This window comes from Octopus sinensis, linkage group LG5 (genome assembly GCF_006345805.1).
Source record: "Octopus sinensis linkage group LG5, ASM634580v1, whole genome shotgun sequence".
Taxonomy (NCBI): domain Eukaryota; kingdom Metazoa; phylum Mollusca; class Cephalopoda; order Octopoda; family Octopodidae; genus Octopus; species Octopus sinensis.
Window position 1 is genome coordinate 40465193 of NC_043001.1, and position 18850 is coordinate 40484042.

The 18850-nt window shown below is 36.7% G+C and overlaps 1 protein-coding gene across 3 annotated transcripts in view; it reads right to left on the reverse strand.

Moving 5' to 3' along the window:
• Nucleotides 1-18850, reverse strand: part of LOC115211678 (nucleolar RNA helicase 2) — a 46712-nt gene that overhangs the window by 24019 nt on the left and 3843 nt on the right. The window contains exon 1 of one of the 3 annotated variants that reach the window (XM_029780320.2): nucleotides 9824-10080. The exons of 1 other annotated variant lie outside the window; for it this stretch is intronic. In XM_029780320.2, the coding sequence (XP_029636180.1) occupies nucleotides 9824-9871 (48 nt within the window). In that variant the 5' untranslated portion in view covers nucleotides 9872-10080. Of the gene's footprint in view, nucleotides 1-291; nucleotides 525-9823; nucleotides 10081-18850 lie in introns of those variants that run through there. One more of the 3 variants, XM_029780321.2, reaches the window with a different exon arrangement.

Genomic DNA, 18850 nt, shown 5'->3' on the forward strand with positions numbered 1-18850 from the left:
ATACATTTAAAAATCCGATCAGAAGACAAAAGTAATATATATATATATATACATACAGATATATAGTGGACAATTTTTTTTTTAATAACAACTGAATTTACATTAACTCACTCACTCACTCTATTCAAAGAATTGATTGAAAATTCAACAGAAAATCCCATTTGCTTATTGTTTCAGTATATACAACTGAGAGCAGAGTAGATAAAGGTAAGTAAAGTTGTTTATACAAGTGAAAATCCTTCTACAACAAAATCAAAATACAACCTCTATGTGAATAAAAATAATACCAACTTTTTTCTTCATCTTTTTTCTCGAATCTCCATTAATTTTCGTAGTCATTCCAGGTAACAACTTTTCGACAATCTTCAATTCTACTGTTTTCTTCTTTGAACTTATGTATATATATTTACCCACAAGACAAACAAGTACGGCGAGGTTTACAAACAAAACACTCAGCTAACAAATATAAATTTGTTATAAGTAACAAATATAGTTTGGCAAGTTTTCTTGACCAAGGTTCGAGAGCACGTGTAAAATTCTAGCAAACCCGGAAATATGAAAACGTCATATCCGTTTACCTCATTATCATTCCGTGAGACAATTGGAAATTCTTTTCCATTTACTTTATCTTAGACTTATTTCTATCACTGAGGTGCGGCCATGCTAGGGTACCGCCTTGAAGATTTATTATAGTCGAAGGAAACGATTCTGGGGATTTTTTTTTTCCGGCCTGGTACTTGTAAAATTGTCTTTATTGTAACTGAGGGAAATAAACACATTAACGCGAACATAAACTACACACACATACAATGGGCTTCTCAGTTTCTGTCTACCAAATCTATTCACAAGACTTTGATCGGTCCGTGGCTATAGTAGGAGACACTTGCCCAAGGTGCCACGTAGTGGGACTGAACCTAGAACCGTGTGGTAAAGAAGCAAACTCCATACCATACAACCACACCTGCATTTTCTTACTATTGCTCAAAATTGGTCTGACTCAGACACAAAGGTCCCAGATCTTAAGAGAGGCGAATGGAGTGGATGTGTATGTGTGTGACAGACTGTATTTTCATTAATACACTTTCAGCATATGATAATTGAAATGGTTTCAATTGAAATTTAGCTTACTTTATGGGGGAAACATTGCAAAATATACCTCAAGTCAGCAATATATTAACACCCCTATTAACACTTTTTTTTTTTACTCTTTTTACTTGTTTCAGTCATTTGACAGTGGCCATGCTGGAGCACCGCCTTTAGTCGAGCAAATTGACCCCAGGACTTATTCTTAGGAAAGCCTAGTACTTATTCTATCGATCTCTTTTGCCGAACCGCTAAGTTACGAGGACGTAAACACACCAGCATCGGTTGTCAAGCGATGTTGGGAGGACAAACACAGACACACATATATATTATATACATATATACGACGGGCTTCTTTCAGAACCGCTAAGTTACGAGGATGTAAACACACCAGCATCGGTTGTCAAGCGCTGTTGGGAGGACAAACACAGACACACAAACAAACATATATATTATATACGACGGGCTTCTTTCAGTTTCCGTCTACCAAATCCCCTCACAAGGCTTTGGTCGGCCCGAGGCTATAGTAGAAGACACTTGCCCAAGGTGCCACGCAGTGGGACTGAACCCAGGACCATGTCGGTAAACAAGCTACTTACCACACAGCCACTCCTACGTCTATTATTCTATTATGGAATAGTGGATCCTCAAGCACTTTTTTCAACTCAATATTTGCATGCTGTTATTTATAGATTTGTGCTTCGAGATCCACTGTTCCGAAAAAGAAATATTTCACCTAGAAAGTTTATGATTCTCCATATAGTTACTTGTTCTATTTAAATCAGCCGTTCAGACAGCCCTCTGAGTGAAGGTGTTCCGCTGTGACCACCTACTGTGTTTTTCTTTTCCTAAAACAGATTTGAAGGAGCTGTAACTTCTATATTCAACATATTGCGTAGAAGTTCCTCTCGTTAACTCTCAACTACATTTTAAAATTCAAATCCCGTGAGGATTCATTCTTTCGAACAATCCGGCAGTTAGCGCAATATTTTTCCAATAAATATGTTCTATAAACTTGTTTCATACATTGAGAATGTACGACTACAGAAAAGGGTGAGAGTATGAACGAAATTTTCACAGTAAAAATCCACTCCGGTTTTTTTTTTTTTTGCGGGGGGAGGGGGGTATTTATTTATAACCCTACATACAGTAATTGTGTAAGAAACATTTAAGTACAAGGTATAGGATTACAATAACATGGAAGAGGACAGTCTAGTAGTAAATTTCTTTCAATAACAAAACGCAGTCACAACACGCACTTAGGAAGTATTCAAAAGGAGACGATTAGAACCAGGATAGTCATGATCGAGCAAACTTCTAAACAGACATTCCAGCCATGACCATCCCGTCTTTTTTTACATTTCTTAAATCTCTCTCTAGATATGTTAAGATAATTTCGAAGGAGAATTTTCCTTCTATTTCTCACATCCATACGATTTTAGTTTCATTGCGATATAAGGCCGACAAGACATTTTATAAGGGTTTTGTAGCGAAGATCGAATTGACTCGTTTTGTGATCCGAAGCTACCAAAAGATCCCCTCTTTGGTTTAATTGCGCACTGAGAATACATACGGAAACAAATACATATACTTTATCCATAACCCTATAACTGTATATGTATTCATAACCCACTTAAGTAATTACTGTCAGGCTGTCTACGTGCCAATTAATAGGACGTGGTCAGACTGCACTTAAGCATATGTTTAAAATGTCCTAAGTGGCCTTCAATTACTATCACTGTTTTGGGACAGCGAAATGAGCAAATCTTGAGTTGTCAAACAATGAAACCAATCCGCTCAACATTCAGCCCATGCAGCCAAAAATGGGTTCGTGTGCTTCATTTCACAAGCAAGACTATATAGCTGATGTCCATACATCAGCTATAGACTTAATTGGGTAAGATCTGGGATCCAAAGAAACGGTCTGCGTCAACAAAAGTTAATCCATAAAGATCAGATATTGTTGTGAGGAGTGAAAATCCAACGTTTTAGATACTTGTCCTTCGGAATTTAAAATCCTTCTTAATTTTATTAAAAGTAGTATTTTGTCTGCTTCTTTTTACTATATCTATAGCACCACTCCACACACACACACACCTATGACAAACATTGATTCAAGCCATAAGAGAGGAATTTAAAACTGGCTGGCTGTGAGAATTTCGGTATGCTGATGACCTTGCTGAATCTGAAGATTTTAAAAAAATTCCAGATATGGAAGTAAAATCAAGACTCAAGTGATCTCAAAGTAAACTTAGCAAAGACTGAAATTTTACTCTATACAAAAGAAGAAAGGACCTTGCTACTATCAGGGAAATTGTCATGCTCAATATGTAGAAAAGAGGTACATGGAACTCCATATGGTGTACTCTATAAATGAAGAGGCATAGTCTGGCCGAGAAGGCACAGGCTGGCAGAGAAGGCACATTGTAAGCAATAAGAGAAGATTAGAACAAATTTCTTGAAATACTTAAAAGGCTCCTTAACACTTTCGGCTCGGCTGGTACATATTAGTACCAGTCAAAAATTTTACAACTTAAATCTTTAAAATTCCCACTCTATGTAAATCAGTATAGTACCACTCCAGGCATATGATTGGAGTGTATATGACAGCTCAAAAGGCTCGCATGCATACAAACCCCTCGCCATTACAGACAGCTCTTAAGTGTTTATTATTGGTTCTCATGCTTTAGTAAGCTATTAATAACATTTTCTTCACTGTAAACTTATCATAAACACATTATGCATAGTTTACAAACATTGGATAGTAATATTCTTGCAACACTGTTGCAATACATATTTCTAAGAGTAAATAATTTTGAGTAGTACACACTCAAGCCGGTGGCACGTAAAATGCACCAATCCGACTGTGGCCGTTGCCAGCCTCGCCTGGCACCTGTGCAGGTGGCACGTAAAAAGCACCCATTACACTCACGGAGTGGTTGGCATTAGGAAGGGCATCCAGCTGTAGAAACATTGCCAGATAAGACTGGAGCCTGGTGCAGCCTTCTGGCTTCCCAGATCCCCGGTCGAACCGTCCAACCCATGCTAGCATGGAGAACGGACGTTAAACGATGATGATGATGACACTTGTACTATTGTGGTTTTGTATAGGTAACCACTTGTACCATTGTAGTTTGTTGTATAGCTAAGATTGTACCAGTTGTGTTATAAAACTGTTAGAGAAACTTTTTTTGTTGGGAATCAAACATACACAGTTTTTCAATCAACCTTCATCTTACTCCCTAATATTTGAAATATTTTTTTTTTTGCAAGATTCACTGCGATATTTTGATATAACTGGTACATACATGGTACTTCATCTAAATACAATGTTACATGCCTGGTAGATTAGAAAACCCAAATGGTACAAATATGTGCCAGGCTAAAAATAGTGTCTACCTAATTGGCACTGTTATAAACCATCTAAGAAGAATCTACCCAAATTTTAGAGAAAAAATTCTGGGTTAAAAGTAATTGAGTTCAGAGTTATTCTGATAAAAAAATTGTTTTAGGGTAATTGGCAGATTGTATTATGTTTGTGTATGAAGTGCAATGCTGCATGGTAGTGCGGCGAGGACTTTGAATGCAGAAAGAAAGAAATAAGCTCTACTCAATTTGTAATTGTAGCGTGCTTAAGCACAAATGAATTTAGAGAAAAGCTGGATATAAGAGAAATCAGATGTACTGTGCAAGACAGACTGCATCGATATGAGTATGACACATATGGAGGATGTCAGTTTTATCAAGTAGTAGTTGTTCTAAGTGAAAAAGACTTAAAACGACATGAAATTTTGAAGACTGATCTCAAAAAGCTGAACTTTGCAAAGAAAGTGGATGATTATAACTGTCAATACAACAGTACTTGAGAAAACCTATGCAAGTTTTGCAAATAGATGTTAAAATTGGTAAATATAAGTTGAGATGATTATTTACATCTGTTAAGACACCAACCACTGTAGCACACTACATAATGAAGGATGGTATCGTATGTCTTTATTCACCCCCACAACATTGCCTTTTACATTACCTCCTTTCCATCCTGATGTAATGAGGGATGGTTTCAATTTATCCATATTCATTATCCGCTATCATCAACTTTCTCTATGACTAGCTACCTCATTCTTCTCCATGTCACTCTTTAATAACCATCACCTATCTCTATTGCAATTACTCTTTCATCATGGCTTTTTGCTACGATTCTCACTCAAATACACGCTCGCTCTCTCTTCTGTTGCTATGTTGACATAAATCGCTCTTTCTCACTTTCATCACACATTACTCAGTCTGCTTTCCAACATGTGACATATAGCAATCACTATGTTTCATTACTCACTTGACTAACACTTTCTTGCTCCCATTACTATGTTCCATCCATCATATCTTAGTCTCTTTGTTTCACTCTCGCACTCAAATTTGCCCCCTTAGTTATACAGGACAACGCAATCTTTCTAACACTTGTCCCGTTACAATAAAACTCTGAGTACACTGTAAAGTGGTTGGCATTAGGAAGGGCATCCAGCCATATGTAGTAATTCTAAATTTATAAATACTGAAGTAGTAGCAAAAGTACAGCTCAAAATTAGGTCTATAGTTTATCATGTATGAGGGAAAAGTTCAATTTCTCCAATATAAGATTTTTATCCTTATTTTTCTATGGTTTTTATTAAGTTGTTTCATAAAGAAATGATTTTATAACTACATAAGCTTTTTTATTTCAGCAATGTGGTAGGGGATGAAAACACCACACAGCTATCACCTGGTGGTAATGTATGTTTCAATAGTGAAAGGCAAACAGTTACCAAAAGCAATAACAGCTGCCATTTTATATGATCTTTACTAGAACTAATACATTTTTACATCATCCTCAGACTGGATGAAATTTACATCACTGGCCCAATTTTCAAAACCAGAAAAGGATCTATTTGGGGTTGTGTATGTAACACATGAAGAACCCAAGCAACCATTGTAATTCAATATTCTGAGGTATAGATAGCTTTTCAAAAGCCTGAGAGTTGAATATTCTGGAACGATGATAATGATAACTTGATTCTCCATATGAAATCAGATACCTTAAAAAGTTAATAGAGGTTAGATCATATCTACATTTTTTATGTTTACAGTCAGATTACCATGATCGTTAGCTTTTAAGAAATAGGAAATGCATCATGCTTTTTTACACCACAAGCTAAACATGACTAGATACTTCTAAGAAAATTTTTGTTCATAAATTTATTAATGACTCACCAAAAACACAGATACACCATTTGTGATATAGGAAATCAAGTAAAAAGGTAAAGAACCCAACTGTTTGGAAAGAGCATATTGTCTTTTGTCAGGTAGTATACCAACTTGATAATAGGGGCCACAAAGATCATTAGTATTTAAGTTTGGATACACCACTGACCAAATCATCTACACAAGGAACTTGATAAGCATCAAACTCTGTAAAACAGTTGAAAGGTTGACAGATTTATTACAAGCCTTTTCCAACTGGATTTGCTAAGATTGAGATTAAACTTATTATAAGCCTTTTCCTACTTGATAATTGGATATTCTACAACAGAAATTGCATTCACCCTGGGTATTATTTGGCTCCAAGATACCTTCTCTACAGCTTTGAAATATTTTTATCTAAAATTCTCAACAAAAGGGTTGCAGTTTGGAGTGAGATTTTTTAAAAATTAGCTGGTTCCTTTGCCACTTAAAGTCGAGTAAGACCACAACCATCATCAATGTCACTTAAACCATTTAACATTCAGATTTCTCTCTTTACTCTTTAACTTGTTTCAGTCATTTGACTGCGGCCATGCTGGAGCACCACCTTTAATCGAGCAACTCGACCCCAGGACTTATTCTTTGTAAGCCCAGTACTTATTCTATCGGTCTCTTTTGCCGAACCGCTAAGTGACGGGGACATAAACACACCAGCATCAGTTGTCAAGCAATGCTAGGGGGACAAACACACACATATATATATGTTCATATACATGAAGGGCTTCTTTCAGTTTCCGTCTACCAAAGCCTTGTGAGTCAGCCCGAGGCTATAGTAGAAGACACTTGCCCAAGGTGCCACGCAGTGGGTCTGAACCCGGAACCATGTGGTTGGTAAGCAAGCAACTTACCACACAGCCACTCCTGCGCCTATTAGTCTATCAAGTATAATGCTTCTTTATTCACATTGTTTTGAATTAATCATAAATTATCTTGTACCTTCAGAATTTTAAAGATGTGTTTGAATATTTTTAGAATGACATTGTAGGATAGGTGTGAGAGGTTGGATGTGGTCAGTTTAGCATAAAACAGGTAGAATATTTGGGCAAGATATGGCCTGATTAAATGCTTACATGGACCAGACAAAACCCAAGGTTTGTTTTCAATGGCTGGCTGCCCTTCTTGTTGCCAACTCTCAAGAAAGACTATAAATGAACAACTTCACTTGTATGACAAGAGTACACACACACACACACACACACACACGTGTGTGTATGTAGCTTGTCTGAAGTGGAGTACAGAGTTTATATACTAAGAAAACGAAAGTAGTCAGGATTTGGATAACTTTATTTAACGCTTACCATATGTAGGTTATTATTTTTAGAAAATCCATACCTTTTATATATATAAGTTAGTTAAAAAAAATCTGGAGTTGAATTTGTTTGCTTAGGTTTTGGAAGTGGTTACTCGAGATATGTATTTGTGGGCAAGCATGTGTGAGTGATGAATTTTTAAATAAAGTATGAGAACATGTGTATGTGTGTGTATGTATATGTATGTATATATATATATATATATATATATATATATATACACATACAGATAGAGAAATGGAGAGCACAGCAATAATAAGAATGAACATGGGCACTGACTGGGTACTTGTTTTTCCAGCTGTTACTTATGTTTCAGTATTCAGCAATGTGACTTCATGTTATAGATGCAACTAGTAAATGCACCCTATAGAGGCCAAATAGTGAGTAGAGACACATCACCAGACAGCTAAAGAAGATTAATACTAGAGCCAAAACCTGATTGGTTTAATTTTTGCATGTTGAGCACATCCAATCATACACACACGCACAGTGAGTTTCTCAGTTTCTACCTACCAAACACATTAGCAAGGATTTCCTTAACCTGAGGCTGTAGACGACATTGGCCCAAGGTACCATACAATAGGACTGAACCCAATACCACATAGTTGGGGAGCAAATATCTTAACCACACATCCATGCTTGTGACTCAAAGGCCAAGAATGACTGTGGTTGCTTCCCAACCACATGGTTCCAGGTTCAGTCCCACTGTGTGGCACCTTGAGCAAGTGTCTTGTACTATAGCCTCGAACTAACCAAGACCTTGTGAGTGGATTTGGTAGATGGAAACTGAAAGAAGCCGTCGTGTAACAGGGTTTTGATTGTCCCAAGGCTATAAGTAGAAGACATTTGGGTCAATATAAAAACCTTCATCCGGGAACAATTGAAAAATTGTGTGTATATTGTGTGGTAAGTAGCTTGTTTACCAACCACATGGTTCCGGGTTCAGTCCCACTGCGTGGCACCTTGGGCAAGTGTCTTCTACTATAGCCTCGGGCCGACCAAAGCCTTGTGAGTGGATTTGGTAGACAGAAACTGAAAGAAGCCCGTCGTATATATATATATATATATATATATATATATATATATATATATATATATGCGTGTGTGTTTGTCCCTCTAGCATTGACAACCGATGCTGGGGTGTCTATGTCCCCGTTACTTAGCGGATCGGCAAAAGAAACCGATAGGATAAGTACTGGGCTTACAAAAGAATAAGTCCTAGGGTCGAGTTGCTCGATTAAAAAGCGGTGCTCCAGCATGGCCAGTCAAATGACTGAAACAAGTAAAAGAGAAAGAAAGTGTCTGTGTTTGTCCCCCCCCCCTCAACATCGCTTCACAACCGATGGTGGTGTGTTTACGTCCCCGTAACTTAGCAGTTCGGCAAAAGATACCGATAGAATTAGGGTACTATTTAAGGTACTCGTGCATCTGCGCTCGCTAGTCATGACTAGTCGATCCTCACTGTGTTTTTATTTTATTTACTTTGTGTAAAAAAATTATTTATTTTGTGTTTTATTTACTTTGCTATGTAGTCGTTGTAAGATCGACTAGTCACGACTAGTTAGCGCGGATGCGCGCACCGGGACCACTTTTCTTAAATAGTACCGTAATGGAGAAGGGATATTTGTTTCATATTCTCTCGCTTTAGGATTAGAAAGTGAAAGCAGAAGTCGTCAATCTTTATAAAAGAGAACTATCGCACTAAGCACTAGATATCAGACGCTGTCTCCAACACATCTGCAAGAATTTTGTTGGTGCAGAAGCCATGAAAGTAACGCGGCCCTCATGCAAAGTTATAATTTTATTAGTAACGGTATCATGTTACAAGAGGGCCCCGGAGGAAAATGTAAGGCTTTCATTATCAATCACGTAGAAATATGTTCTAAAAATATTTTTACTATTAAATAAAAATTGAAGGCAATCGAACGTCACTTCAAGATAACTTGAGTCGGTGCAGTCTTCAGAAACCTCGTGGGTACAGAAAAATTGATAGAAGGCGCACGCTAGAGTTATAACATACTTAAATCCAAATGAATTCTCTAGAATTTTCATTACTAGTACATTGAATAAAATAGCGGTTTTAAGTTGTTCAATTACATTTTTCGATAACAAAGGAACGTTAAAATATATTTATATATAAAAAAAATAATACCAACTTTTTTCTTTATTTTCTTTTTTGAATCTTCATTAACCTTCGCTGTCATACTTTTTTGATAATCCTCAATTTTTTTTTTTTTGTTTCGTTTTTCTCCGTTGATAAGCTGAATTTATATATTTCAAAGAAGACAAATTGGTATGCTGAGGTTTTAAAAGAAACAAAACACTCAGCTAACAAATATATTGCTATATTTTAGCAAATTTTCTTCGGACACCAAGTTCGGAACAGCACGTGTAAGAAGTTAACTATTCCGGAAATGCAGATACGTCATATCCGCTTCTCTCTCTATCGTTCTGCGTGATGAGTGTGAAAAAAAAAAATTCTTTTGTTTCGTTATATTTATTCTCTTAAGTTATTAAGTTTCTCTCTTAGAAACGAGGTTACTGGTTTTATGGGAAACGAAAAATAGGATTTTGTGCGGAGTGATTTTGCCATAAGCATCTGCAATCTAAGAATCCCATTCTAAAATATACCTTAAGTTTGTATAATGTGTTTAGTTTAGGTTATCCCGGACAGGCAGACTTATGGGTAAAAGCGGTTCACCTTGTCTTTTAGATGTAATATATCTCAAGAAAGACTACGTCGTTTTGTTTGTTTATTTGAAGGAAATTTGGCTGCTGTATCCATTTTGCTTACTCTACAATTTCTTTCGTATATACAAAAAAAAAACAGATATCTTCGGGATCATCTTTAGATCTAGGTCGTTCCACCATGAGGATTTTGTTTTAATTAGTGATATCCATGATGACGTTATCTGATGTGTCTTACCTTCTTTTTAAGATCTTAGGGTATGATTTAGAGGTTTGGCTGCTTTTCATGGGGGCTCCCTTGTAGTTTGTTGGAATAAATAAATATACCGAGTTGCTTATATTGACTCATATCCTAACGCATTTAATTTCACTGGGATATTGTGTCCATGTGAGCTTGTCAACAATTTGGGATGAAATCGAACTGATAGGTTTCAAATGCAGGTCATCCTTTCTACATTATGAGGGAATTTCTTGTATTTGTTGGCTCTTCCTGCATTTTAGCAGTTCGCCTAAATGTGTAATTTTCTATTGTTTTGATATCCTCTTTGTTAGCGCACTGCTGATTGCATAATTTTGGATTCAAGCTGTTTTTCAGCTCATACCAAAGTATGTGAAAAAGGTTTGTTATTGATTTAGACAAGGTTTGCATTTTAACATAACCATTTGTGTACAGTGGAAGTCAAAATGTTTCTAGGTATGTGATATGTGCCAGAACAATGGATGAATCTCTAATAGCAAAGATTTGGAGATGAGCCTTCATAAAGCTTGTGCTGAGTAAAACTGGTGTAGAATTTAAAACAGATTGAATATACAAATGAAATTTCAGTCACAAATGTGCTAGGTGCAGCACATATGGGTATATTTGTAAGGTGTATTCAAGAAACGTAGACTTTGTTCATCAGGATGGAAAGGACTTTGGTCACCATATCACATCAAAGCTGCACTAAAGAAATGTTGCAACAGCAGATATTTGTTTGGCAATCATCATCATTTTATGTCTGTTTATCATGCTGGCATGAGATGGATAGATTGTCATAGTCCAAGGTACCTTCCACTGGGAGCTACAATTCCCAAAGACAAGTTGCTTATATGTGTCATGTGGCTAATTCTTCGAACAGGAGGAGTCAAAGAACTTAGCCCTAATGAACCTCTAAGTAAATTCTTTGCTGAACTTACTGCTGACTCTCACTACAAATTAGACTCCTGTATATGGCTTGTACACCATTCACAAATCATTCATTTACACCTAGTTTTCTTAGTGACCACCAAGTTACAGAGCATAACATACTGCCAAAGGCCTTCTCTAAGTTAGCCAATACTAGGTATTGCAGATTATTCTTAGCTAAATACTTCTCTCTCAGTTGTCTAACAAGCAAGATGGTATCAGTGTTACCTCTTCCAGGCATACACCTGATCTGTATCTCATGTTGGCTAATTCTGTTCTTAACCAATTATGCTATAACTCTTTCTGCAACCTTCATAATCTTGTTTAATACTTTGGTGCTTCTGCTATTGTTGCTCTCTTGTGCATCTCCTTTGCCCTTGCAGTAGTTTACAATGATACTGCTACATCAGTAACTGGGTATGATACTGTCCTCTATTGAAGCGACTAGCATGTGCTCTACTTCTCCAGATATTTAAAGCATTTCAGATACTATTCCCATTAGACCAGCTGCTTAACCTACCTTCATATTCTTGAATGCTCTCTCACTCTCTACCATATTCTTATCGACTTAAATGACTGGTTTGTCTGTTGAGTCAACATGTAGTTGAGCTTCTTTTCCCCATGCATTTTCTTCATTCAACAACCTCTTGTAATAGCATTTCCATGTCTCTTTCTTTTCATCAACAATAAAGAAGTATGTTTCTATCATTCAAGATACATTTCTTCCAAATTGCATCTTGCTTCTTGCCATTATACTAGCTTGTATAAATATTTATTATTCCTAGTTGGCAGTCAAGCCAACTTTTTCAAATGATCCGACATACATCATTCTGATAAACTATTTTGTTATTGATACACACCACTAATATCTTTTCTATTGCATTTTGATAAATGATACAATTTTTGCCATACAGCATTATATTTATCTCAATAAACCAATAGCCATGTTAATTCAATCCTGAAAATTATCAAATTTTATTTGGTGGTAAGCACTTTTCCAAAAAAATTCCATATGATAAATGAAGACCAGATTCATTATTTAGAGTTAGGTATGAATCTAATTAAATCATGCCTACTTTGTAATGGCAGCATATGCAGAAATATCTGTTTGATTTACATTCAAGAATGATAAATAACACCAATTTGCTACACCTTAGTCAGTTTTTTCTGAGACCTCAGTTATTTACGGATAAATATAATCTGGTTATGGGTAAACATGAATTGGATTTATAAGACTTAAAGTATGATGGATGTAGATTTTCTATATAATTTAATACTGTACATATAAGATTTAAGTATATCTATTAATTACATCAGACACACATTGTTGATTAATTTTATTATCAACATTCTGTACAGCACTTCTAACAAGACCATGACTCTTAGCATAATCTGTTACCACCTTGGGTATAACTAAAAACTAATGTGAAGCATGTGAGCACAAGACATATAGTGAAATCACAGGAAAGCTGACAAAGAAGGTTGTCTTTGTATATCACAGATGCACAGGAGTGTTTGTTATTAGGTGTAACCATGAAATAAAATCTTTTGAATGCTCCTAAGATTGCCTAATAGCTGCTCTTGCCTGTGTGATCTAATTTGTAGGTGAATGCTCAGAGGGACTAGTAACCAGATTAGGAATGAAATAGACATGTGATGTATATGGAGAATGACAAATGGGTAAAGAAATGTCAAGTGATCCAAAGAGTATGAATCTGCGGGGAAACAAAGACAAAGGGAGACATGGGAAAAAACTAATATTATCTCAAATAGGCTGAATGTAACGAAAGACTAAACAAAGGATTGCAACAGATGAGGAAATGCCATGATAGAAAGACCTACCCAAAACAAAGTAAATTTTTGGGGAAAAAATGTAAAATGATGATGATTAAAGGACTGAGATGATTGGCAATTTGCTGTAATTGAGAAGACTTGTCCAGCTAAGTAAAACTGAGGCCATAAAGGCATATCATTTATGTCCATGCCTCTGCACACAATCTGTCCCTGACAAACCTCTTCCTAAAACTTCACTTGTCCCCCCACCTGAGTCCACCATTTGCTGTATTTCCCCCGTTTCTATCTTCCACTCTCCCTTCACACCCTTGCAAACCAGCCTGCACATAATGTATTCCTGTTAAATTTCTTCTCCACAACAAATACTCTTAACACCCGCTCCCTCTATTTGTGTTCACTCACTGCATTCTCTCTCCTCCAACTCTCAGCCTCCTTTTGCAATCTTACAAAAGTACCTACCCACTCTATTCAATTCTTAAACCCACTTCAATTACATACATCTCGCTGCTTCTTCAGTGTGCACCTTACCATCACATTTTTCTCCTCTTCTCTCTTTCTCTCTCTCCAACTAAAGTAACCATGTATTTCCTTTACTACAAAACACTTCTTTCTGTCCTTCTGTCATACTCTAACTTCTCATCAATAATATTCCCCACCTCAATTGAGGGGATCCTGTCTTGTAAATTAGTTGGTAACCTCACCAATACTACTGCCACAAAAGTGGTTGACATCAGGAAGGGCATCAAACCATAGAAACCATGCTAAAACCAACAGTCATGCTTGACTCAATTTCCTGACTTATCAGCTCCTGTCAAACCATCCAACCCATACCAGCAGGGAAAAATGGACATTAAATGATGATGATTGTGATATACAAGTATATATATATATATATATATATATATATATATATATATATGTACTGTTGCGTCTGGGGAGAGTCATTTTCTTTTTGTGCCTTATAATTTAACACACTCACCAGTAAAATTTCAGTAGTCAAGACTATTGAAAAGTCTGCAAGATGCAACGAAAATTTTAGGAAAATAAAAATAAGAAATAAATGGAAATTTTACCGGTGAGTGTGTTAAATTATAAGGCACAAAAAGAAAACGACTCTACCCAGACACATCAGAATATGCTTCAACACACGAACTCATATAAAGAATCTTGCAAACCAAATCCAAAAACAAAATATATATATATATATATATACACACACACATATACATATATACATATACACGTTAGAGATTTTTATCCGTTATTTTTGAGGTTTATAGAACCTAGATGTTCTCTCTAATGTGTTGAATCTCACGCTAAGTGGATTCCTTATGTGTATAAATATGCACTATATCGTATAACTAATATATAGTCTTCTTGACTAATTTTTTTGCACGTTAGACCACTGGAAATGTAAATTTTGATTAAATATTTTAAATTTAATTAAATTCCATTTCCCTTTGATATGATTAAACATTATAACTTTTTGGATAATTTTCGGTTAAAGTTGGCAGTTTTTTATTGTAGCCAACGATAGGACAGCGATTGCGCAGAAAAATTTGAAAAGTCAGTTCATATAAACACGAGACAAGTAGCGGTGCTTGTCTTCTGTCTCTTATATGTTTAACCCTAGGTTGGACCTCGCTGAAGAAGATCAGACCTTGCGAGTTCCCCCGACTTGCTAAAAGAAGATCAGAAACCAATTTGGTCCAGGGTACTAGATGGTAAATGTTTTTCGGTGGCACGTAAAAAGCACCATCCAAATCATGGCCGAAGCCAGTGCCACCTTGACAGGCTTCCGTGCAGGTGGCACGTAAAATACACCAATCCAACCGTGGCCGATGCCAGCCTCACCTGGCACCAGTGCAGGTGGCATGTAAAAAGCACCCACTACACTCACGGAGTGGTTGGCGTTAGGAAGAGCATCCAGCTGTAGAAACATTGCCAGATAAAACCGGAGCCTGGTGCAGCCTTCTGGCTTCCCAGATCCCCGGTCGAACCGTCCAACCCATGCTAGCATGGAGAACGGACGTTAAACGATGATGATGATGATGATTCCTGTCGATTTTTATCCGTTATTTTTGTGGTTTATAGAACCTAGATGTTCTCTCTAATGTGTTGAATCTCACACTAAGTGGATTCCTTATGTATATAAATATGCACTATATCGTATAACTAATATATAGTCTTCTTGACTAATTTTTTTGCACGTTAGACCACTGGAAATGTAAATTTTGATTGAATATTTTAAATTTAATTAAATTCCATTTCCCTTTGATATGATTAAACATTATATATACATATCATCATCATCATCATTTAGCATCCGCTTTCCATGCTAGTATGGGTTGGACGGTTCAACTGGGGTCTGTGAAGCCGGAAGGCCGCATCAGGCCCAGTCTGATCTGGCAGTGTTTCTACGGCTGGATGCCCTTCCTAACGCCAACCACTCCGTGAGTGTAGTGGGTGCTTTTTACGTGCCACCCGCACAGGTGCCAGACGGAGCTGGCAAACGGCCACAAACGGATGGTACTTTTACGTGCCACCGGCACAGGGGCCAGGCGAGGCTGGCAACGGACATGAGCGGATGGTGCTTTTACGTGCCACCGGCACGGGGGCCAGGCGAGGCTGGCAACGGACACGAACGGATGGTGCTTTTACGTGCCACCGGCACGGAGGCCAGACGGGGCGGCGCCAGCAACGGCCACGATCGGATGGTTCGCTTAACTGATGTTGATCGACCTCAATTTTGGTTCTGCTTTCTGATATCTGATTTGATTTGGTTTGATTTTGATTTTGACTGTTCTCACTGGTCTTGCCGGGTCTTCTCACACACAGCATACTTCCATAGGTCTCGGTCTCTCATCATTTCCTTGGTGAGACATAAAGTTCGAAGGTCGTGCCTCACCACCTCGTCCCAGGTTTTCCTGGGTCTACCTCTTCCACAGGTTATATATACATATATATATATATATATATATATATATATATATATATATATATACATATATATACAAATATTTTATAATTATAAACATAATTATAATCAGGAGTCAGCTAATTGCTTCACCACATACCAAATTTAGAATTTAGTGCTAGAGTTAAATATGCACATGATCGTGTGCATATTTAACCCTAGCAATTTCAAATTTTATTATTGGAAATGCTACACTGAAGAGAAAAGTAATTTAAAATACTTTAATCTTTAAACACGCCTGTGGCTAATTGGACTCGTGTTGACTCATTGTTTTTCTCTTTGCCTATGTAAAAAATGTTTTACTGTAGTTGAGATTCTTACAGAAGTAGAAAAGGAATTTTTAACTTCTATTTCTAAATTTGGTATGTGGTGAAGCAATTAGCTGAGCCCTAATTATAATTATGTTTATAATCATAGAATATTTGTATAATTTTACCTATAAAAGTTATTCTAACATACTGATCTACTTCGGAAAATTATTAACTAATTGATTGATTAATTAGTTAATTTTACCCTTTTATTATTAATTTGAAATTATACATACATATATATATATAAGTAAATAAATGGAGTTGAACGCAGGCGTTATTCAAATTCTTTTACTTTTGACATATGTTTTGAAGACAACATTGGTTTTATTCCAAAGGAATAAACGGTGTAAAATAATGTAATCTTCTCATCAGGAAAGAAAGAGAACCTATCTCAACAACAAGACATTATAACAATTTTGATGACTGCTTATTGAATTTTCCATGTAAACTGTAAACAAAGGTTAATTCATTCATCCATTTACATATATATATAGATAAAACTTGCTTGGAAAAGGATGCATGGCGTTCGATCATATAATAATATAAATCTATATATATAAAACTGAAGTTGTCTGTGTGTGGCAGGTTTGGTAGCCTTCAACTAACACTATTTTCCCCGAGACCCTGCGGTACAAGTTGACCAAAATTGAGAGTATGATAGAAGAAGGCTTGCTCTTCATTCCATAGAAGATAAAATTCAAATCGGATATGTTAAGACCAAAAATTACTTACATCAAAAAGGTGCTTTTTTTCTATGAAAATCCCTATTTTTACGATGTTTTTACTGTTGTGTCGCCATTTTTCAACCAGAAAAATGTTCACTTAAAGAGAATAACAAGCTACATAATGCAAAATTTTTAATTTTCAAAAATTCCAATTCTAAAGGGTCGAAACAAACCCGAGCAACGCTGGGCGATACTGCTAGTAATATATAAATATATGCATATATACATACATATTTGTACATACCTACATCTATATGTATATATACATGCATATATGGGTACAGGACATCAGAAAAACGTTGAACACAATGAGAAACGAAAACATAAATACAAAAACAGAGAAACAAATTTTTTTCAAACAACAAAAAAAAACAGAGTACAAGACATACAACACAAGAAATATTCCCCTTCTTCAGCTGTCCCTGTTTCGTCTACTCTGCATTTCAAAGGTAAGGACAAGATACGACTTCGTTGAAATAGTCCTTCCCGCAAAGCAAATTAAATAAAATTTGGGATTTTTTGTGGAGGGTGAAAGTGGTAACAAGAACAGGACAGTAAGTACAAAACAAAACAGTAAAAACAATACAAGTAAAAACAGTAAAAGACAGGACAAAGAGAATAACACAGTAAAAACAAACAATGAGGGCTGTTAAGCCAAGACGATGGAAAAATTATTCTGAACACATTAAGGAGACAGCTTATGAGAGGGACAGGATAAGCCATCTTGTCTTGGTGAAGATGGCTTCCCTCTGGTCACGTGTCAGTGACGAGAGAGTCGAGGAGGAGGAGTAAGAGAGAGGGAACAGTGAAGCTCTCTCCCTCTCTTGTTCATCATCCTTTCTGGTTTTCTCTCCCACCCTTCCCTATTCTTCTCCTCTCTCCTTCACCGTTCCCTCCCTCTTACTCCTCCTTATTGGCACTTGTGTCAGTGGCATGTGAAAAAATATTCAAGTGAGATCATTGCCAGTGCTAATGGACTGCTTCCTGTGCAGGTGGCACATAAAAAACACCATTTGAACATGGCCGTTGCCAGTACTGCCTGACTGGCTCTCATGTAGATGGCATGTAAAAGCACCCACTACACTCTCGAAGTGGTTGACATTAGGAAGGGCATCCAGCTGTAGAAACTCTGCCAGATCAGATTGGAGCTTGGTGCAGCCATCTGGTTCGCCAGTCCTCAGTCAAATCGTCCAACCCATGCCAGCATGGCAAGCAGATGTTAAATGACGACGACGATGATGATATACACACAAAATCACATACATATACATATGTACACATGCATACACACACACATACATGTGAGGTCTCATCAATAAGTATCTGGAGTATTGCTTATAGTAATAAAGCTAAAGCATGCAGAGTGACAATGTTTGGCATATATTGACCTTGAACTCTGCTATGCATGTACACTAAGTTTTAACGTTCTAGCTCACTTCTACTGTTTACAGCAGAGCTTAGAAGGAAGGTGCATAGCGTATGATCATCACATTGACCATGACAGAGAAAGTTATCATGACAAT